This window comes from Propithecus coquereli, unplaced genomic scaffold (assembly GCF_000956105.1).
Source record: "Propithecus coquereli isolate 6110/MARCELLA unplaced genomic scaffold, Pcoq_1.0 Scaffold5, whole genome shotgun sequence".
NCBI lineage: Eukaryota > Metazoa > Chordata > Mammalia > Primates > Indriidae > Propithecus > Propithecus coquereli.
Window position 1 is genome coordinate 11,241,864 of NW_012150840.1, and position 23,192 is coordinate 11,265,055.

Below are 23,192 nucleotides of genomic sequence, written 5' to 3' on the forward strand. Positions count from 1 at the left end.
TTGATTTAGTAACTGTCATGTTGTTATGTTTGGTTTCCCTAATTTGTTTGTGGAAGTTGCAGTATTTGTGTGATTTTTAGGGTAGTATTAATAAATAATGGCTCTGAAATTTTAGGGAAGTATTATACCATCTTGACTATAAGCACTAAAAGCTCCACAATCAGATTTTAGTTTTCTATCTATAGTTAGTGCTAAAAATTCATTTTTTTGTGGGTGCTTTAGATTTTTATTCTTTTTAAATTTTCTGTCTACAAAGAACTATTTACTTTTTGTCTGGAACTAAGGAAAATATATAATGATACACTAACAATCTGACAGTAAGATTTATGTTGCTCTTTGTAGCATATGCTAATATGTTTCGTCCCCCAAACTTTCCCTTTATGTACCCTGAGAAGTCTAAATTTAGTTCAGTTGGACATAACACCTGGGTTTGCTGTTGTTTGTAACATGAGCATGTCATGATGCAATGTAAAAAATGACAATAATTGTATGACATGAGTTGCTTGAGGTTGGAGGCATTTGGCCTTTAGGGCTCCTTCATTCCTGAGCATGCAGAGGGATTCAGTGTCTCAGCACATCCGTAAGATGTACGCAGCATGTGCCACAGCAAACAGGTTGTATGGCTCTAATAGAACGTGGCCAAAGCGTCTGTTAATATTGATAAAAGTGACTGATAGTATGTTTGATACGATAATTTTGATGACATATACTTAGCATTTTAATTCATTTTATTTACTCATGTCCTGTTTTCAGATTGGATCTGGCTCCTCTCGTCTTGGAACAGCAGCAACTATTAAAGGTAGACGTAATCGAATTTAAAAGTTGCTTCTGACTTTCCATTTCATTTTTGGTTGTAATAAAGATAGGTACTATACATTTAAATGTCAGGAAAAATCATTCTTGAAATTATTTTATAGATAAGATTGTATATCTTATTAATGGTTTGAATTAAATTATATTCATCTTTCATCATCCAAATTTCTCAAAAGCATTTTACCATTTGTGTTATATTCCATGAATTATAAGTTTTGATCTATAAGAAATTTTCTTGCCTTGAGGGAAAATACTTTTGTGAGTTTTGGTGGGGTTCATGATAAATGAAGTACCTTGATGTGAAACCTTTAAATGTGGGTATAGATGAGACACTAACAAAAGGGAAAGTTATTTTCTGTCATTGGTTCTATACATCTACTTCAGATGTATAGAACATATAATAAATATGTAATAAATAAATTCTTCTTATTTTTACCCTATAATTTTTTAGCTTGCTAATTTTCCCTGGGAGGGAAATTTACATTGTTTCAAGCTATTGCACAATTTGCATTTCTTTTTAAAATCTACTTATTTTTAAAGAAACAGTTTTGTTAGCTATATTATGCAGCTTTCCATATTATATGATTTGTAGTTCTTTGAGAATAATTATGTTCTCTGACAGTCCATGATACTTCTTATTAGTTCATTGCTTCTACTACTGTAATCCTTCGTACACAAAACTGCTTTAGTTGATAGATATCTACCATATACTTTGATGTCCTTCCTTGGTTATGCCACATTACAGCCTTTACTTTTAATATAGGGGCCTCACATGTTTCTCTTAACTTTTTAGGAGATACAGACACTGCTAAGACTTCTGATGATATCAGTTTAAGTCTGGGCCAGAGCTCTAGTCTTTGTAAGGAAGGAAGTGAAGAACAAGGTAAGAACATTCATTATACTTCACAGTGATGTTGTATATTATGGTGACCTGAGTGAATTTGTGGAATATACTGCTCACAATTTGGCAGAAGTTGATAATAATTTATTATGGTATTTTTAGGAAATGTTAATATAAAATGTTACTGTAATAATAGTAATAAAGCATTATAAGTGCTTTTAGCTTATGGGAGTTCAGTTATACATATTCTGCCAAATAAACGTAGTACCTTCCTGTAGCAGATTGTTGATAGAAATTTTGGCTATATGTGAATTTTTTTTTTCTTCTTATTCAGCTCCATTACAAATGAATATTTTGTTTTTTACTGAGTTTTTTAACCTACCACATTTTCATGTTTGATGTTTAATTTTCAAACATACAAAGACAACTATGTCATCCCTATTTTCAAATGGAATTGTCCAAGGTTATATAATCAATGAGCCATAACTGGATTAGAAACCTGGCTTCTATTTCCATCCAATTATAACCCTGTTATTTTTATTTTTATTAACCTATGGGTGATATTTGGGCAGACAGGCTGATAAATTTCCTATTTTTAATTATGAAACTTGTTTATTATGAGGCTACAAATATATCACTAAATTATGACATTTGTCCATTAATTTAATATTTTACCCAGGTTTATTTCCTTTTTTCTTTTTTTTCTTTTTTTAATTTCCTTTACCGAACAACCCATTCCAAATGAACCAGGTTCATTTCTTATAAGCATATTTTGTTACTGTTATTTGGAATTTTAAGTTTTTAACTTTTTTTTTTAAATTATAGTACGCTATCATTGTTTATTTGCTTTTATGGACTACCCCTTCCAACCCTACCAACCCCCAAAACCGAAAAGACTTCTAAACATACAGTATGTAGTATGGTGTAGATACTTTTTTAAAAATGAAAGGTAAATCAATTACTTTGAGAATTACAGTATCATTTTCTATAATGTATGTGACCATTAGTGTATCTCAACAACTAGATAATAACCTTAGAGGGATTGGTGCCACTGCATTTAGAGGGTCATATATGTCTTTATCGTCTTTTGTGTCTGGAAAGTACCATGGGCAAGCAAGATTTTTATAGTGTGGCAGGTTGGGAATTATATACACACAAATCTACCCTTGCAGCTATGTAGTAACATAGATCATGATGTCTGACATTCACTGACTGCATAGTGTTGTCCAAGTTCAGGGTCAGCATACTTTTTCTGTAAAGGGCCAGATAGCTTTGTAGGCCATATGGTCTCTCTTGCTACTCATCTACTCAACTCTGCCTTTGTAGAGTGAAAGGAACCATAAAAATACATAAATGAGTGGGATGGCTGTGCTACACTAAAGCTTCATTTACAAAAACAAATAGAGGACAGGATTTGGCTCCATGGGCCTTCATTTGTAACCCTTGGTTGAAGTTCTCTTCTAAGCACTTTATATGCATTTGTCCAGTTAATATTCACTATAAGCATTTGAAGTGGATACTGTTACTATTCTCACTTTACAAATGAGCATATTATGTCTTAAGAAAGCAGTTATAAGAAACTTGCCCAAAGTCACATAGTTACAAAGTGGCAGTCCTATAATCCAGATCTAGTTTGAATTATAGGACCTGTACTATATTCCTTTGTATATCTATAGAAATAATCTATGTTACACTCCTTTCATATAGTTTTATAATTTCCCTTTATTACGTAACATTTTCCATGTTTTTAACATTTAACAAATATTGAGTATTCATCATGTTTATGATACTGTTTTAAGTACTGGAAAAAAAGATCAGCAAACAAAAATTTCTACCCTCTTGTGGCTTCCATACTATTAGTATGGAATCATACTAGTGTAAGTCTATATATGGATAAATAGAGACAGAGGATAGGGGGTGGTGGGGGCTGGAGAAATTGTAATTTTGCAGAGTGAGAACAAAGAGCTGAAGCAGGAGAAATGAGCTGTCAGGATATCTGAGGAGGGAGGGATTCCCTCCATGCAGAGGAAACAGCAAGAGCAAAAGCCCTAAAGTGGGAACATGCCTGCAGGTTTGAGAAATAATGTGGCTGGTGCGGAGTAAGTGAGGGGCCAAACTGTATAGAGTCTCATAAACCATTTTAAAGGTGCTTGTTTAATTTTGAGTGAGATGGTTTGTGTTATGTTTTAACAAAATCACTCTCGCCTCCTGTGTTGAGGAATATGTTAAAAGGGACAAAAGATAAGGCAGGAAACTCAGCAGATCATTGCAATAATCCAGGGCATAGATCATGGTAGCGAGAAGTGGTGAGATGGGGGGGGGAGAGAGAGAGAGAGAGTGTGTGTGTGTGTGTGTGTGTGTGTGTAAGATATTAATAAGAGGATGTGTTGATGAATTTGCGTGTTATATATGAAAGAAATAGTAGTCATGGATGACTCTAAGCCTTTTGGGTTAAGTGGCTGGGAGGATGAAGTACCCGTTAACTGAAAGGGGGAAGACTGAGGAGGAGCAGATTTGGGGAGGTAAGAGAGGGAGTTCAGTTGGGACATCTCTGATACGAGGGGCTGTTAGACCTGTAAGTGGCATGAGTAGATGGGTCTGGATTTCAGGTGAGAGGTCAGGGTTGGAGTTTTAAATTTAGGAGTTGTCAGCGCATAAATACCAAAAAAAAAAAAAGTAGTCAAATCATGTCAAATATGGGGGTTGGGTTATTATAAAGTTCGTAAACTAACTGGGTGAGCCTGCTTGGGGTTTGCGTTGCCTGGCTTCCTAATCCAAATCCTTCCTGGCTATGGTTTGGCACCACCTAGTGGCAAGTGTTTGTTCTGCCTTAAATACCATTTGAGACTGGTTTGCTGGCTGGTTTGGATTTATAGGACAGTGACCTTTAGTTAGGAGGTTAGCAGTTAGTTGATTAGTTGACGCTCATTTTGTCACATGATTCAGGATGACTGGAAGAAAACTGAGGATGTATGTGTGGGGGTGTTCTCTATTATTTCACTTCTAAGAAGGGGTCATCTACAATTTCCCTGCCTAGCCTCACTCATGTCTTCTTATCTGAGATTAGAACTTTAGATCATCCCCATATGAGTACAGGGGCTGGGTAGAAGATGGAGGAACTACTAGTTACAGGTATTTCTGAATTTTAGTTATTGCGGGGACAGAAAACTGGATGATATCTACAAAGAGGAAGTGTAGATAGAAAAATGAAAAGCCTTAAGGACTGAACCCTGAACCCCTCCAGTTTAAGAAGTCCAGGAGACTACGTAGGAATAACTAATGAAATAGAAGGAAAAGTAAGATTGTTATATCCCTGTGTTTCAAAGAGAATGGATTGATCAGCTTTGTCAAATGCTGCTAATTGGTCAAGGGACGTGAGGACGGAGACTTGACCATTGGATTTAATAATGTAGAGGGAGTTGGTGACCTCGATAAGCAGTCTTAATGGAGTGGGTTTGGAATCTGCTTAAGAGGGAACTGGAGAAGGAGAATCGAAGACAGTGAATATAAACTTTTAGTGAATTTTTATAAAGGGGACAGAGACTTAATGTGATAACTAGCAGGGGAATTAAGGATAAGGGAGGGATTTGGATTTTGTAAGATGTCGTAAGGGAAATAATAGCATGTTTGTGTAATTGTTGGGGACGATCCAGAAGAGAGGAGGAAAATAATGATTTTTGTTTATGAAAGTAGTGTATGTTAACTTTAAAACATGTAGTTTAAGTGTGAAGAAAAATAATTTGTACTTCTATCACAAGAAACTGTTGTTAATTTTTTTGGTGTTTCACTTTTTTTGTATTTTTTAATTGCAGTATAATTCAGTGGTTTTTAATCCATTCACAAGGTTGTACACCCATCACCGCTATCTAATTCCAGAACATTTTCTTCACTCCAAAAAGAAACCTGTACCCCTTACAAATCCCCATTTCCTCCTTCAACCAGCCCCTGATAACTACTAGTTTACTTTTTATCTCTATGCATTTGCCTATTCTGGACATTTCATATAAATGGAATTATATATTATGTGTTTTTAGTGTCTGGCTTCTTTTACTTACCATATTATAGCATGTGTTAGGACTTTATATTTTTGTGGCTGGCTATGGTAAATCACTTTTAACATTTGTAGAAACATATGCACATATGCATTCTTTTTTTTTGTCCCTCAAATATGATTTATTCAGCAATCATAGTAGGAAATACAGAGAATTACAGCATATTAAAAGCACAAGAATTGTAGATATTATGTTAACAATTAAATGAAAAAGGCTCTGGTTAAATGGAAAGACAAATGAACTTGCAAGATATATGTGTTGAGTAGCTGAGGATAAAAGTACAAAACGGGACATGGGAAGATTCGCAAAAGGGATGGGCACAGATAACCTCCACTCTGACGTCCTACTAATTAGTGCTAAGTAGTCTTAGAAAGAAAAGAAAGGAATGTGAAACATTAAAAGAAATAAGGAGAGAAGTAGGGAGTGCAGGGAATAGAAAGAGAGAGGGAGATTAGGAAAATAGGTATATAAAGCAGTATGACAACTTTTCTGAAAAAGTGAAGTATCTTTTCTCCATTCCCTCTGGAAGTTTGGTCACAGTGCTTTATAAGTCACGTAACCTGGAAAATTAGTTTAAGGCCCATGTACAGAAATTTGATGAATTCTTTGCTTTCCCCTACTTTTTTAAATAACAAAGTCTATAGATCTTAAAGTACTAATAGGAGCATAGTGGCTGTGTTTCCTGTGACATATAAGAAGCAGTGTTTCAATTTACTTCTCCTTGGAGAGATTCTGTAGTTTTACTGAAAGACAGCTGACTTAAATAGGAACAATTGTAATTAGATTTCCCAGATAGTCAGATTCTATTTTAAATGCAGAATATTTTCTAGCTGGTAAATAGCTCATTTTAAAAAGACATTAAAAGCAGTAGTTACAGTTTCTCCATAAATGGAAATGAAAGTCCACTTTTAAAGGACCAGAAGTCAACATGATTTATGTGTCTATAAATGTTTTCCCCCAGCACATTATTGTAGATCAATTGTTACTGCTTACATTTAAAATATCAATTGCATTGTAATGTCTGTGATACAATTCAGTTATTTAGCTGTGTTCCACGCAAGATTCAGGTAAAACTTAAGGTAATGACCTTATTCACAGAACATGTTTTATTTTTATTTTTTGAGATGAGGTCTCTATTGTCTGGGGTAGAGTACAGTGGCGTGATCCTCTGTAGCTCACTGCAGCTTCAAACTCCTGGGCTCAAGTGATCTCCTGTGTCAGCCTCCCAAATAGCTGGTACTATAAGCACATGCCACCACACCTGGCTAATTCATGGAACATTTTTAAAAGAGTCTACACACAGCTATATCTTAAATTACAGTCATACATACTAAGTTTGCATATAGAATATGGCTTACACATCAAAAGAGATCTAAGTTGTGAGTTATAAAATCTCACTACTTGGGCTTAACTTCTGATCGTATCCATTTCTAAAATATTACTTCCCATTGTGGAACCCAGGAAAGAAGCAAATGCAACAGAAAACTTGTTAGGATGGATGGATCCTCCTTCATGTCATTTAATTGAAGACTACTCTTCTTGATTCTTTTCACAAAGACAAATTCACTGAAGCTCACAAACATTAAAATGTTTGTACAGTGAAAACTTACAACACCTAATTGTGCTTGACCTTTCTTGTCAGCTAATAACAAAAAAGGTAGTTCTTCAGTTTGGAGCAAAGGAAATGCTTTGCACTTGCCTAGTCAAAACATTTCAAGGAAGCAGGGCCTTTGAGGGTTGCAGTTTGTTTTTGTGTGGTAAAATTTAAAAGTCACATCACATAATGTTATCTGTACAGAAAAGGGTGGGCTTCCATTTTCATAGACATTTTTCAACACACATGCACGTACTTCTTGTTTCTTATACCTTGGCTTGTAATATATTTTGTTACATCTTGATAGGATGAACACCCCAAAAGGAAAATTCCATATCCCATTCTAGTGTCTGTCTTCACCGATGGCTGACAGTCTGTTTTCATGGACTGTAGGTACCGTGTGCCCTGCATTGTGGCCACACCCATGGAGGTGACACATGAGTGCTTTGACACCACAGGAAGGGTGCAGGTTCACCCACTGGGTTCAGAGAAAGGTTTCACTGCCATTTCCCAGGATGAGAGTTACAGCGAGGTATTCATCAGGTCACTGCACCGCACTGCGATGCTCCATGTAGCCAGAGGACTTCAGCTTCTGAGCGGTCCCACCTTTCCCTCTGTTCTCATGCATTTGAAGTAAAGAAGGACGATCTAAGTAGCCTGTTACCCAGCACTGCAAAAAAATATTTTCCCCATAATTTTGTTTTTGCTTCCCTTTTATTTAAGACCTTGAGATATTTGAAGTTGTAACACTTTGTATAAGACGGTGCAAGAAAGTAAATTTAAAAAGGCTTCATCTTCTGCACATGTATTACACAGTCACTATGACTGGCTCAAAGTGAGGAAAATTTAAAATTGACTTTTGTCTTAAAAATGTATCTGGCTTAATTGAAGAAGGCCAAGTTGTGGAGGAAAAACAATGGCAGCAGCACTGGCTAAAAACAGCAACTTGAATGTATTTATTTGGCCAGAATTATTAGCTCAAAATTTATCTTCTTCTTAATTCCTTGTATAGACATCCACAAAAATGGCTTGATCCAATTAATACGTTGAAAAAGGAGATATAGCTTTGTGGGAAATTGAGGATTTAGGATGTTGTCATGCTGTTTTCATTATCCTCTCATGTTTAAAATGACAGAAGCCTTTAAGGTGTTTCACATCTATGGGTGTGTATCAGCATGTTTTTCTTCAGCATTTACTAAGTCTTCTGAGTTCTTATAAAGATCAGCTGCACCTTGTGCAGCTAACTCTTTCCACCTCTCTTTGTTCTGCTGAATGATGTCCACCAGGTTGTTTTTGAAGCTCTTCAGGTCCACTGCTGCAAGAGAGTGGTCTGGGAAATAGGCCCCATCACTGAGGCCACCTTTTGTATTTGATCGTCTTAGCACATCAGCAACGTGTATCCCCACAATGGTGGTTGAGCTAAGAACAACAACCAAAGAAACCAAAAAATACCAATATCGCGATATGAGATGGGTGAGAAAAACCTGAATAACTTTATAAAACTGACTGGAGAAGCCCAGGCCCAGTTTCAAGCACATGCTCACCTCCCATCTTTTCCTCCGTGCAGGGAGAGAGGGCCGGATACTCCTTGGCACACTTCTTAGTCCCTTAGCATTCTTTTTAACTTGCAGAACTGGAATTATACTTTTTATACAGTGCTACCTTTTTTACTTGTTTTCTCATATTATTATGTGGTCTTTAAAAATGTTTTTAGTGCCTTTATGAAATTATTAATAGAGTACATATTTTATTCAACCATTTTTTATTGGACATTGTTATCCTTTTTGTATTTTAAGAACTTTTGTAATAACCTGAGATGAACAACTTTGTGCTAAAACCTTATACACATATTTGATTTTATCCTTTAGCAACAATTTCTAGAAATAGATTACTGATCAAAGGGTAAGAATACTTTTTCAAGGTTTTTGGCCATATCACCAGACTGCTTTGTGGAAGGTTACACCAGTTTGCACCACCTTCGTATGTGAGTGTGCCTTTCTTATCCTAAACACCACTAATAACAATTACTGAAAAAAAGTTTAATTAGATAAAAAATAGTATCTCTGTGTGTTGATTAGAGCCTCTTAACTTTGATATAGTCTTTGACTCTATTGGTATGAGTAAGAAAAAATGTGTAAGAAAGTATATTTACTTGAAAATTTCCTAAAACCACCTAAAATACTTCCTGACAAAATTAAACCTTTTATGGTATATTTGTTTAGCACCATTGAAAAAATACATGTTTTAAGTTTGGCTGTATCTTTTAAAATGAAAAACTTAAATTTCTGCTTTTTAAATGCCTTGGAGTGGTTTTGATCATTAGCATTTTTTAAATATTATGTATTAGATTTAGTGATTTTCAACTGCTTGTTTAGAATTGATAAGTTTTTATTCTGGAAAATTCATATCCTTGAAATATGACTAACATAACCATTCCATAATTGTTTATTAGAAATATATATTGAGAGTTTATAGAAATAACGTTATTATTTAATACTACAAAAAAGTAAATACAATGCTAACTTTTAAATTTTGATATTTAGAGGATATAAGAACCCAAGTACAGTGTCAGCCATTTGGGACAAATGACAAAGAATGTGGGTTTTACTTATCTTGAAAAGTTTAAAACATAAGAAAAAGCTTAATAGGTCATTTATAAATCACAGTTTACATAGTAGACTGTAGAGGCTGTCTCTGAGTTTTTAATTATTTAGATCTAATCTAGGTTTAAATTTTTTTAAAGTATATAAACATTTCTAGTAATTCATTTTGTTTTAATCTTAGGGGGAAATGTCTGCTTACATCATTAGGCTTCTATTGGGAAGAATCTGACTTACTATAGAATCTTTTATTGTGCTTTATGCAGCTATGACAAATAAGACAATAATTTTTCTTTTTATTAAACTAACAGCAGGTTCAACCACCCTTGTCTGTCAAAATGTGTATAAAAAAATCAGCTATTGTGCAGTTCGGTTGTCAAGCTATATTCCAAGATAAATTCCAATGTAGGTAGGTAGGTAGATAGATTTATTTATATCTGTATCTATATTTACATTTATATGCATAGTGTATATGATAAGTCACTAATCACTGCCCTGAACGATTAAAAGATATAGGAGGATAATGTGTTTTTATGAGGTATTTTGTAATTGCTTATTAATAATGAAAAAGAAAAAAATATACTATTTGCCCTGTAATTATTTTTGTTGTTGTTTTAACTGTTACAAACAGCAAGATGCCTTACATCATTATATCATCTCTTGTTTGGGCATTGATCAGCCTAGTTATTTATTTATTTTCTGATTCTGATTACTCTAGGTTTTTGTTGATTTATAAAATAATTCATATTAGTTTTTCGAAAGGATTTTAGTATTGTGTTAGTGAGGTGAAACAATGATAGCTATCATTAACTATGGCAGCTCTGTACCAAGCAGTATATGTTATTAATTCAGTTATGCCTTCCCTATGACTCAGTGAGGTGATACCACATTTTACAGATGAGGAAACCGAGGCTCACAGGGTAACCTGAGGTTAGAGATAGAGCTTGCATAGCAATCCAGGTCCATTTTAAATACAATCCTTTGTTGCCTCTTATTTTAATGTTGGTAGTCTACAGAACTTTTTCTGAGGCCAGTTGAAGAACTCAAAGATTTGGAAGTTCAGTTCATTCCATCAGTAGAATGCTTTCTTTGTGCAGCTGTGAAATAGAAACCAGCTCTTTGCAATGACTGGCCAACTCTTACTCAGTGAGCTGCTTGAGAAATTGTTTATACTTGATTTACTGTATGCAGTGAATTCTTTCCATTGTAAACAGTAGAAAAACAGATCATGCATTTGTGTTAACATTTCCAAATATGTGTTTGAAACAGATTTGGCAACTGATCGGAAGCTCTTTCGTCTGGTCTCCAATGACTCCTTCGTCTCCATTCAGCCTTCCTTATCCTCTTGTGGACAGGACTTACCAAAGGACGTCAGTGACAAAGTGAGCCTGCCAAGTCATAGCCACCACCACCACATTGATCAGTCTCTGTCCAATGCCTGTGACACAGAAGTAGCTTCTCTTGTACCTTTACATTCACACTCTTATAGGAAAGATCACCGGCCACGAGGTGTACCACGGACCTCTAGCTCTGCTGTGGCTTTTCCTGACACTTCACTGAATGACTTCCCTCTTTATCAGCAAAGACGTGGGTTAGATCCAGTTAGTGAGTTAGAATCTTCCAGACCTCATTCTGGATCCAAAGAATCCTTGGTGGAAAATTCTTGTTTATCTGGGGAATTTCAGCTTGCTGGTGACTTGAGAAAGAGTAATTCTCAGCCACCCACAAAAAGTGGGAAGAGCAAACCTCTGAAAGCAGACAAAAGCGTGGACAGCTTGAGGAGCCTGAGTACACGGAGTAGTGGGTCAACAGAGAGCTACTGCAGTGGGACAGACCGGGACACCAACAGTACTGTCAGCAGCTATAAAAGTGAGCAGACCAGCTCAACTCACATAGAGAGCATCTTGTCAGAGCACGAGGAGTCTCCTAAAGTAGGAATGAAGAGTGGCAGGAAAAAAGAGTGCTGCGCTGACCCAGAAGAGAAGAGTAGCTGTCCCAGTGACAAAAGGACTTGCAGTGAAAAGACTGTGGTGGAAGTGAGTGCAAACGGTGGGGCTCCCGAGGCCAAGGACTCCAACACCTCGGAAGAGATGCACAGCCAGAGGAAGCTGAGCACCTCTGCCTCTGAAGAAGCCAATACAAATCCCCATGCAAACGAGGTTACTTCCCAGGGGGACAGACCACATGCAAACACAGTGGAAAATAAAGAGGAGCAGAGTGATAAGTCAGCTGTTTCAGTGGATTCAAAAGTGTGTAAAGATGTTGGCGGAAAGCAAAAGGAAGGGGATGTCCGACCTAAATCTTCTAGTGTAATCCACCGGACAGCCTCTGCCCACAAGCCAGGCAGGAGACGGACAGGAAAAAAGCGGGCCAGCAGTTTTGATTCTAGTCGGCATAGGGACTATGTTTCCTTTCGAGGTGTTTCTGGTACCAAACCACATAGTGCTATATTTTGTCATGATGAGGACTCCAGTGATCAAAGTGACTTGAGTAGAGCATCAAGTGTTCAGTCTGCTCACCAGTTCAGCAGCGACAGCTCTTCTAGCACCACTTCTCATTCCTGTCAGTCTCCTGAGGGCAGGTACAGTGCTCTCAAGACCAAACATACTCATAAAGAAAGGGGAACTGACTCTGACCACACACACAAAGCTCATTTGGGTCCTGAAGGAACTGGCAAAAAGCGAGCAACACGTCGGACTTCCAGCACAAATAGTGCCAAGACTCGTGCCCGAGTGTTGAGCTTGGACAGTGGCACGGTAGCGTGTTTGAATGACTCAAACAGGCTAATGGCACCTGAGAGTATAAAACCCTTAACCACTTCCAAATCAGATCTTGAGGCCAAAGAGGGAGAGGTGCTAGATGAGCTATCTTTACTGGGACGGGCTTCCCAGTTAGAGACAGTCACTCGATCTAGGAATAGCTTGCCAAGCCAGGTTGCATTTCCTGAAGTGGAGGAGCAAGATGCAGTCAGTGGAGGTAAGTAAACTACAAAAAGAGATTTCCCCCAAGAGTCACTGCAATTTTTGGTACTATTTATTAGAGTAGTACTTGTTAAAATACTCCGTCTGTTAATATTCTACTTTCTACTATGTTATTAAAGTAAACTTTTTTCAATGGAGAAGAGGGTGGTTATCCTAGTAAAGGTTTTGGTATGAACACCAAGAAAAATTTTTTTTTTTTTTTTTTTCCTTTTTTTTGAGACAGTCTCACTCTGTTACCTGGGCTAGAATGCCATGGTGTCAGCCTAGCTCACGACAACCTCAGACTCCTGGGCTCAAGTGATCTTCCCTGCCTCAGCCTCTTGAGTAGCTGGGACTACAGGCATGTGCCACCATGCCTGAAGAAAATATTTTTTTGGTTGTAATATTTGAATATATCAATTTGTTCTTGATGGCATTCACTTTTCTAAGCCAGTTACCACCTGTTAATGTTTTGCCAGGAATAACAAAAATTATTCCTCTTATTTGTATAGCAATTGAACAACAAAATTTATAATTATATTAGAGCATCAAACCATTTTTAGTCATCTCCTATACACTGTGTGCCACTGAACTTTCAGAATTAGATCACTCAAGCTGTTATATAAGACTTTTTCCAAATATTACTTTAGCTCTGATTACATACTTTGAAAATTATGGCTCTTTTTTTTGTCTGTCTCTTTGGTTTTATATCTTGCTTATTCAAGTTTCAGACATTAAGAAAATTTTATTTTTTTCTATAACTTCACACTTTATTCTTAAAGTTTACTAAATCGAGGTTTGTTGTTTATATTGGCATTTTGTATCTATTCATTGATATATGGTGTCCCCTCTGATAACGTGCTGGTGTTTTGGTTAAAGGGATAGCTTATTTATTTCAAGTTTATGGGGAATTGTGCAAAATTGGACAGGTGATTTTATATTCTATCAGTGTGTGTTGGCCTCTTTCTTTATTTTGGAGTTGTTTCTTGCTATTTCCTTCTGTCCAAAATAATTTGGCTCTGGCTATTATAGAATTTGCTTTTTGAATAGAATCAGAAGAATGAGGTCCTGTGTTATCACCTTAGCTTTTTTAGCTTCTACCCCCATTCCCTTTATTAACGCTTGTATCTTTAGTTTTGAAGTTTATAGTCTGTCTGGCATAGTAATGTTCAGTCATTTATTAAAAGTTAAGCTGAATTTTCTTTTTTTTTTTTTTTCCAGTCTCCAGAACATTCTGGTTATAAGCTGGATTTTCTGTTTGTACAAACATTCTGAAACATACGAATATGCTTTTTCTCTCAAAAGAATTTTAATTTCATCCAGAGTATTTTGAAAGCCCACATTGTGGTAAACACTCTCTTTGTTTTTGTTTTTGGTAAAGTTTCTAACAAAGATTAATTGCTAATAGGAATGTAAAGAAACGATCTTTAGTACCTAAGGAAAAAAGTAGCCCATGAAACCTAAATATTGAGAACTAATTATATCTGAAGTGGCTGTAATCATTTGGTGACAATACAGTAATTAAATTCCATAGAGTCTTTGACCTGGATACCATTCTGTTTTGTATAAAAAATCAGAAATACTTTTAGTGATTTCTCAAATCATATCAGATATGTTCACAATGTGCAAGAAATCATTGGGTTTTAAAATATAGCTTAATTTTTAAAGTTTTCACAATGAATTTTAAGAGTGAACATGTTATGATAGAAAATTATTGCTGTTCTAAATATTGTTGAAATGTAAATACTGAAAAAAATGTACAAGAGCTATAGTAAATCCTAATGTCTGTGTATTTAAAATGTCATTCCCTTTTCACAGGGAATGTGGAGTGTCCTGTTTTTAGAAATAGTCATACGCAAGGTGTTATTTGCTGCTCAGTGCAATTCTTTGACTAATATGAGCCCTCATTTTTCGAGGTTCCAGCTTTTATTTTCTTTTGTTTGTATTCTTTATAACCCCATTAAATGTTAATAACAAACAAATAACTAAAAATTTCCATTTACTTTAGTGGAAGAAATGTAATAGTTTTGTGGGCTGTTGAAAAATACCTTTTTGTTTAAGGAAGGTGTTGCAGGGGCGATTTTAATTTGGGTTTTGTTGGGTTTAGAATAAAAATAAGAGAAAACTAAACTACTTAAATGTGTTGGGGATTTATACTTAGTTGGATTTTATTACAACTAAATACAGGGGCTTTGTTGGGGGGTTATTTGGGCTTTGTGGAAGGTTGGAGGCAGTGGGTGGGGATTTGTTTTTGGATTTCATTTTTAAAACATACATAGAGTCTCAGATACTTGTTAAAGATATTTATTTTATTAGCATTGCTTGTTACAGTCCTGTCTGACAATTCAGGAGAGATGTTTTTGGCCTAAATAGTATTCTTCCTTACATAATGTACTCCTGAAATGTGTTAACAAAACGCATTACTGATTGACCATTCATATGCCTATACATAAACCATAAATAGATTTTATCCTAATGGATTTGAGGGGGTTGATGAGTTCCCAGTGATTTTTTTGTTTTGTTTTGTTTTTAAAGTGGGTGGTATTGGTAACATGGAGGGATGGAATTTAGAAAATGTACTTTAAAGCACTAAAATAAAATACTCTAAAATAGGAGCTAATCTAGTTTAGTGACATGGAGTCATATACTTTTGTTAGAGAGCTCCACTGTAGTTGTGACTCTAGGAAAACTGCTTCCCTCCTTGAAGGGTCAACTTCCTAGTCTTAAAATGAGATGATAATAGTGTCTATCTCATAGGGTGGTTGTGAGGATTAAAGGAGTTGATACCCATAAAATACTTACAACAGTGTCTGGCACATAGTAAACACTTAATAGTGCTGCTATTACTATTATCAAACAGGCCAATTTGTTATGCTATACAAATGTATCCTGTCCTTGTTTAACCTTATTAATTCAGTGGTATAAAATTCAAGTAGAAGAAAGTGATTAAATGTAGAAATAAATTAGAGATAGTCTAATTGTACCATTGTGAAACTGGACAATAGTGAAAATAAAAATAACACCTAAATTCCTAATTTCTTACATAATACCAACAGAAAAACATTTTTTATTAACATCTAATCTAATAACATGGATTTTAAACTTATTTTGGCAGTAATATGTCATATAACTTATCTTTTGATATTGAGTCCCATAGTAAATCATTGTTTTTGTAGGACCTAACACCATTAATCAAGTGCTTTGGTAAACTAGGATTTTATCAATAATGGTCTGTGTTTACTTAGGAAAATGTTTTAGGTTCAAACTAAGGCATTTTCTATTGACCTCTTATTTTGTACCTAATTTTTTTTTATAATTATAAGGCATATCTTTAGTAATTTATGACTAATATTTAAGAATAAAAAAGTATACACAAGTTATATATGATGAAAAATGTCCTGTGTTTTCTAGCCTGTATTACTTTTAATGAAGTCCTTTTCTTTTTGTCTACTTAAGCTTATTTCTTACATGATTTAATGCCATTATTATGGCATATTTTCTATGTCAGTTATCAAATTACAAAGAGTAGCCAGAATGGAGAGATTTGTGTTTACTTATTATTCTTTGTACTTTTTTCTGAATTTCTTAACCCCTATTTCTCTGAGGAAATTATTTGAAATACAATGTTTGGGTCAGTATTCTGTAACCATGAAATAGGATCCTATTATAATATTGTTAGGAGCTAAAGATAATCTTTAAAGAAAAGTCAGATCTTTTCAACAATTTATAAGGGTTTGTGCTGTACATACAAATTGAAGGTCTATTATTGTATACCCAAATATCATTGAACAGTAGAAAGCAAAGAAGAAGACCAGTGGACAAGAAAATGTGAATTAAAGCTTTTGTACTTTACTTTAGAGGAACTCTAAAGTCTAATAAACTTAATTTTCTGATTTTCCAGTCTACATGGCAAGTTAGAAGAAGCAAATTAGTAGAAGGGATGGGTACTTGCAGAGGCTGGCATAATGACAGCAGAAGAAATACACAGCTAACCCTGAAAGAAGAGCTGTAATAACTATGCAAAACAAAGCAAGAAATGTAACAATATGCAGTTATTAAATGTAGGGGCAAACTATCTTTTTTCTTTTAATAGTGTTCAAGGATATGAGAGTATTATAATTTACTACTGTATTATGGTATAGTGCTGTGATAATTGTATATGTGGCTGACCTTGATTCATTAAAAGATGATGTTTTGGCTATATTGTGAAGAAAGCTTAGACAAGGCAGCTGCATAGAAGAATGCTCATTAAATACAGTAAAATACACTTGGAAAAATTATTTTCCCTTACAAAATTATCAAGGAAAAAAAAGAAAAGAGGTATTTTATTGGTGAAGCATATTTGCTGTTTATATATAGAATTATATATATTATATTTTATATTATAATTATATATAGAATTCCCCAAAACAGCCTGCACCTGATTTTGTCAGGTGGAGAAAACATTATAAAATTTTTCTTTCTAACAGCCGTGAAGTTCTGGCTAAGGAGTCAAACGATTACATTTTAATACCACCTCTAATTACTGACTGAATATTCTGGCATTAATTCTGTGCCTCAGTTTCCTCAGTTGTAAAACAGGAATAAAAACTGTCTAGGCCTATCTCACAGTTAACTATCAGACTCTAATGAGCTTAAACCTAAGGAGCTGAGAAGTGTGAAAATGCTTTATAAATTGTAGAGTCATTATGTAAACTAAGACACTGATGCCTTTTAATTATTTGTAAGGACATTTCCCTTTTTAAATATGTCACTTTAAAGATATATATTCTTCGCTAATGACCCCTTATTAGGTAAATCTCCTGAAAATACATGCAAAATTATATCGGAATGCAGTTTTCTGGGAGAGGGTTGATATTTTTCATCCTGTTCACAAAGGATTAAAAAAGATTAGTAACCACCTATGAAAGAAAGTAATCCTTAAACTGTATCTTTTAGGAATTGTTTTGTGTGAATTTTGACTCCAGAATATCATTTAATTTCTTGAAAACATCTCATGTTTGTTTGGCTGCTCTGTTTGTGGAAAATACCAGTTAAGGATATGCAAATTCTCTTTAACTCAAAACACAACTAATGATTTTGTTGTTGTTTGCCATTATTTGTTGGCTTACTTGTCAAGAAGTAGAGTAGTCCTTTAAAATGTTTTCACAGATGGAAATTATTTTATTTCAGAATTGATGCTTAGAAGTTGTGCAGTAGGTTCTTACTGTTGTTTTAGCCTCTCAGTAACTGACACAAGCATTTGTTTTTTCATTAGAACAAAAACCTTTGCATGCTAATGTTAGCATTATTCCTGGCTGACACAAACACTAAGAAAGAGAAAACCTGTTTTAAAGTAGATTTCATGCTTAGACTAAAATATTTTTTAGAATTTTTTATGCAAAATTATTGGAATGTTCATTTTTTACGTAGTCATTTGAAGTGAAATAGTTTTTAGCTTGAAGAATATTTGTGTATTTCAGAATGTTTACAGATGTCTTTTATTTTTATGAGATTGTATATATACTTATTTAGTTCATACTTTTGTTGCCTTTCTTAAAAAATTTAATTTCCTAGTAGCATTTTTTTCTGATCTTTTTGAGGTACCAAACACATGTTTGTTTCATGATCTTCCCAGATTTACTCCTTTTTCCCCCACAATAAACATTTCTCACCAAAAAGAACAGTTTTCTTGAGTAGTTTCCTCTGCCTAAATTTTTATCAATTTATTTAATTGCAGTTAGTCTATTGTAAGAGGCCAAAGCAGTACCTCACAACTAGAAAGTAATTTATTATAGATGAATCCTGTCACTTATCAATCAGCTATATGATTGACAGTGATTTTGAAGTGGCATCTTTATCTGCAGGTATTTATACTCACAATTTTCCACTTTTTGAAAATACAATTTAGATAGCCCTCACCTCATACCTCACCAAATTTTGCTCTTTTATGCATTCCAGCCATTCTGGAAGTATATTAGTACCTTTAATACTTTCTCTATTTTCATTCACAGAGTAAAACTAACTGACAATCTGTTGTTTTGATGCCCCTATATAAAATAAGTATTTGCACTAAAATAATTCAGTATAGAATGCTTAGACTTTTCCTTAACTCAGGAAGTAATTCCTAAGGTGGGACGTGTGTATTGTGGATGTTACTGTCTTTATGGTCTTTAGGAATAGACCAGACCACAGCTGTCTGAAATGTTTGAGGATGTTTGTGCATTGTCCATGAATTGCACTTAGGCACACAGTAAGTGCTTAAACTTAAGTGAATGGTTCCATAACTGTACCAAAAGTAAAAAGTTATATTATCTGAAAGTCCCTCTTAAACTTTTTATGATTGTAAATTCGGTCTTTTGAAGTCTTTTTTTTAACACAAATGATAAACTGCTGAAATTTTGAAAAAAATACAAAAAACACATTAAAAACATACAACTCTCTATATTCTCGGAAGCATTCGATAACTGTCTTGTCATTCATGGTTTTTGAATTACTTGAATGTGTTTGCGATTTTTTTCTCCTTTACCTATACATGCATAAAATTTAGTTGTACTTAGGGTACTAATTTTTCACTATTTGCATTTTGTACTCTTGCTATTGAAGTAGTTAATTTCATTTTTCTTTCCCAGAAGATACTGAATTTTAATCAACCAATTTTAAAAGTATTTTCTCCCTCCTCACCGGTTCCCTAGTTAAAAATATTTTTTTCTTTCTCCTATAAAGTTAAGTGGTTCAAAAAGAGTTTATTACATTTGGATTGTGGAAGTGAATTTTCATCAAATATGGCTATAACTTATGTGACTGTATATGCTTATAGTAAATTATTTTAAGCTTTGAAGACACTTCCCCCCACCATTAGCTCTAGTAGAATTGGACCCCCACTGGACCCTATTCCAAATAGAGATGTTCTGTATAAGTAGCACATTCCTAGTGGGTCATGTCTTAATCTTATTTACTGTGGCCATAAATTATAGTGTAGCATTTTCAATTGAATGTGTGATCCTAGCTACTGTTAAATCAATTGCCATGTAAACATTTTGAAAACTCATTTAACAGTAGGTATTTATACCCTATTACAAAGGATAACATAAGCAGTAACTCCACTTTAATACATTGTTCAATGGATGCCTAAACTTTCATCTTGGCATGTTTAGTAATGTAATATGTAGTTATTTTGCAGATAACAAAGTATAATTGGTATATTATTAGCCAAAAAATTGTTTTGTGAAGAGGCCAAAGAACATTTTGACTAAAACGGGGCACATTTCTCAAGTAGGAGGAAAATAGTAAAGAAAATTATTTTCTATTTCTCTTCTTCCTATTCTCAGTATTCAGTGATCATATACTGCTCTTTTCTACATCCTTCCAAATAATTTTAGTGCATTTTATGGACTAAATTATCTTCTATAAATTATGTCTCGGTAAATTTTACTCTGCTATTTTGGTTGAAACAGAAAATCTACAACTAGAGAGAATGTTTGAAAGTTTTTTAATGAAGTTGGATTGGCCTGTACATTCAGCACAATAGTTTGTTATTAAATAATGGTTTAAAATAATAATAGTTTATAAGAACTACAGATTGGCAATCTTCAGTATAGTATTTCACAAAATAAGTCTTGAATTGAGTTTTTAAATAGTGACTTAAAGTCTATAACCCGATTTAACCTTGCTGATGTCTAAGAACTGTTAACAGGTATACCAACTACTCATCTAATTTTCCATTTTTTTTCTCAACTGGCTTGTTTTCTTCTCTATTTTTTTTATTCTTCAGCCAATGACTGCCTTGCCCGATAAGTATTTTCTCCTCTGTGACAATGATGGTTGTGTTTTCATTTCATTGAGATTGTGGTTGTCAGGAATTGGCAGAGTATACAGTGTGCCTTGTAGATGTGGTAACAAAAAGGCAGCCTTGACTTTTTAGATCAACACTGTCCAATGCAGCTTTCTGTGACGATGGAAATGTTGTATATCTGCAGTGTCCAATAATGGCAGCCACCCGCTGCATATAGCTAGTGAGCATTTCAGATATGGGTTCAAGAATCTGAGGAACAGAATTTTATATTTTATTTAATATTAAGTTTAAATAGCCATGTATGGCTAATGGCTACCATATTGGACAGCATAGTACTAGATGACCACATTCAGTCAGCATCATTTGCTCTCATAAGCCATATATAATTTTTGTATGCGAGAGCTTTTACCCCGTAAGTAACAGGCTTTTCACATATAAAGGAACTTTCACGTTTGGAAAGAATGTTTCTGTACTAATTTGTTTTATTTTTATTCATATTTGCCAACAAAATACCCTTTCTCAAAATCAAAATGATTCCCAAAATACTTAGATCACTAGGAAACAATTGTTTTATATTCAAATGGATGAAGATCTTTTATGTTTTGCTTTAGAAACCCAAATCAACCAATATGTATGGTTTTAAAAAATCTGTGTAGTTCTACTAAGCCATTGTTATGATTTTCTCATTGTTATATGCTTGGTTTTAGTTTATACTTTATTGCTTCTAGATTAAGCTATGAGTTTATATACTTGTCATTTGCTATTTTGCTGGTAATTTGCTTCCTGATGTTAAGAGGACCAGAGCCAAGGGCATCGAGTTGAATAAAGTTTGATGGTAGTGAAGAATCCTATGGTTAAGGTACATTCATGCTATGCTGAACATTTAATAAAACTAGTTATGCAACCTTGCAGTCAGAGGTTTCCTTTAATGCTGCCAAAGTGATGGCCTGAGGTATTGTGAGATAAATTTACTGCCTTACTCCTTGGCATCACCAATGAAGTGCTCTCTTTGCTGCTTTTACTGTCCTCATGAGAGTAAGAAACTCGTGCCCCATTCCCATTAGTAGAAACTAACAAATACCGTACTTTTAAGGCTGACTTAATTAAAGGGGGAATAGAGGTATATGGGACAAAAATAAATGAGACTTTCAGGAAAAAATTTATAGCAAGAGAGATCTTAAAAATAGGAAATTGAGGTTGAAGAGAAGATGGCGAAGCTAGATAATAGATAGATCAAAAACATTATTTTTAAAGAAACAGTTACCTTTAAATAAATGACACATACCTTTGTGTATTACGTGATATGATAAGCCGATGGTGTACATATGAAAACAATTTGGAGTAACTGGACAAGTTTTCTTTACCCATGAGGGTGGGAAGTCAAGGGAAAGACAGGCTCAGCTGCTATTTAATCTGACCTAGGCTCCTATTTGACCTAAGTCTGTCTTGATGCAGCAGCACAGGCCAGCGAGGAGGCGGTGTCATTTCGCCGTGAACGCAGCACATTTAGGCGCCAGGCAGTACGGCGCCGGCACAATGCAGGGAGTAACCCTACCCCTCCTACATTGCTCATCGGATCACCCCTAAGGTATGATATTTTGAAATTCCACCAAGTTTAGCATGCATGTAACAGATCTTCTAACCTATTCTGTGGTCCCAGGAAAGCATTTGAAGAGCCTTTTCTTTTCCTTTCTGTTTCTCTCCTATATACATTCAAGCCTCTTTAAGTTTTCTCTGCATGTGACCATGAGCCTATGACATTATGCATGCCTTATGTTGCACTATTTAAACAAAATGATCAGATTGGTTTAGCCAATTTTAAATTGCAAAATCAGTTTAGGGCAGTTATAGAAATGTAAATAGTAGGCCTTAAATCAGCTTTTCTTTTCTTTCTACTCCAAATTAGTAACATTAATGCAACATCTTTTTCTAGCATCTAGACAATACTTAGTATGAACAAATACAAAACCAAATGGTGAGCTTGTTGAGGAATAACAGATAACTGACTTCCACTTGATAAGCCAGTTTGATTATTTTATCCCACTAAAATATATATTTTATTTTATATTGCTTAAAACTTGGTGTCTTTTATTTCATAATAAACAGGACCTAGTAAATGACACATAACTAAAATATTTAGTTTATGTAAAGTATGGTCGATTGGATGTATATATTTGTGTATACATTTTGTTGAATTTCTCAACCACTATAGTGTATTAAACAAAAACATTTTTACAATTTCCAATAATCCTAAGTAAGAAAGCATCCATTCATAACACTGGGGATAATTTTCCATTAAAATTCTAGTAACTGTTTTATTCTTACTTGTATCAAATCTAATGAGCCCATGCCTTGAATTAGAAATGTAAAACTCTATTCAGAAGACTTGTACTTTATTTCAAGAATACAAATATAGACATAAATACTTTACATGTGCTTGCTTAAACAGTGCCTATATTATACCATATACTTTTATTAACTTCTATGCCCTAGAGCACATTATATAGATTATTTTCCTTCCACATTTTAATTTTAAATTCAAAAGGAAGAGCATTTGA

General features: G+C 34.5%; 1 protein-coding gene across 1 annotated transcript in view; it reads left to right on the plus strand.

Annotated features, from left to right (window-relative positions):
* PCNX (pecanex homolog (Drosophila)) overlaps nucleotides 1-23,192 on the plus strand; it is a 188,010-nt gene that overhangs the window by 45,467 nt on the left and 119,351 nt on the right. Inside the window, 3 exon segments of the mRNA XM_012656049.1 lie at nucleotides 754-799; nucleotides 1,607-1,696; nucleotides 11,170-12,876. Coding sequence (XP_012511503.1) covers nucleotides 754-799; nucleotides 1,607-1,696; nucleotides 11,170-12,876 — 1,843 coding nt within the window.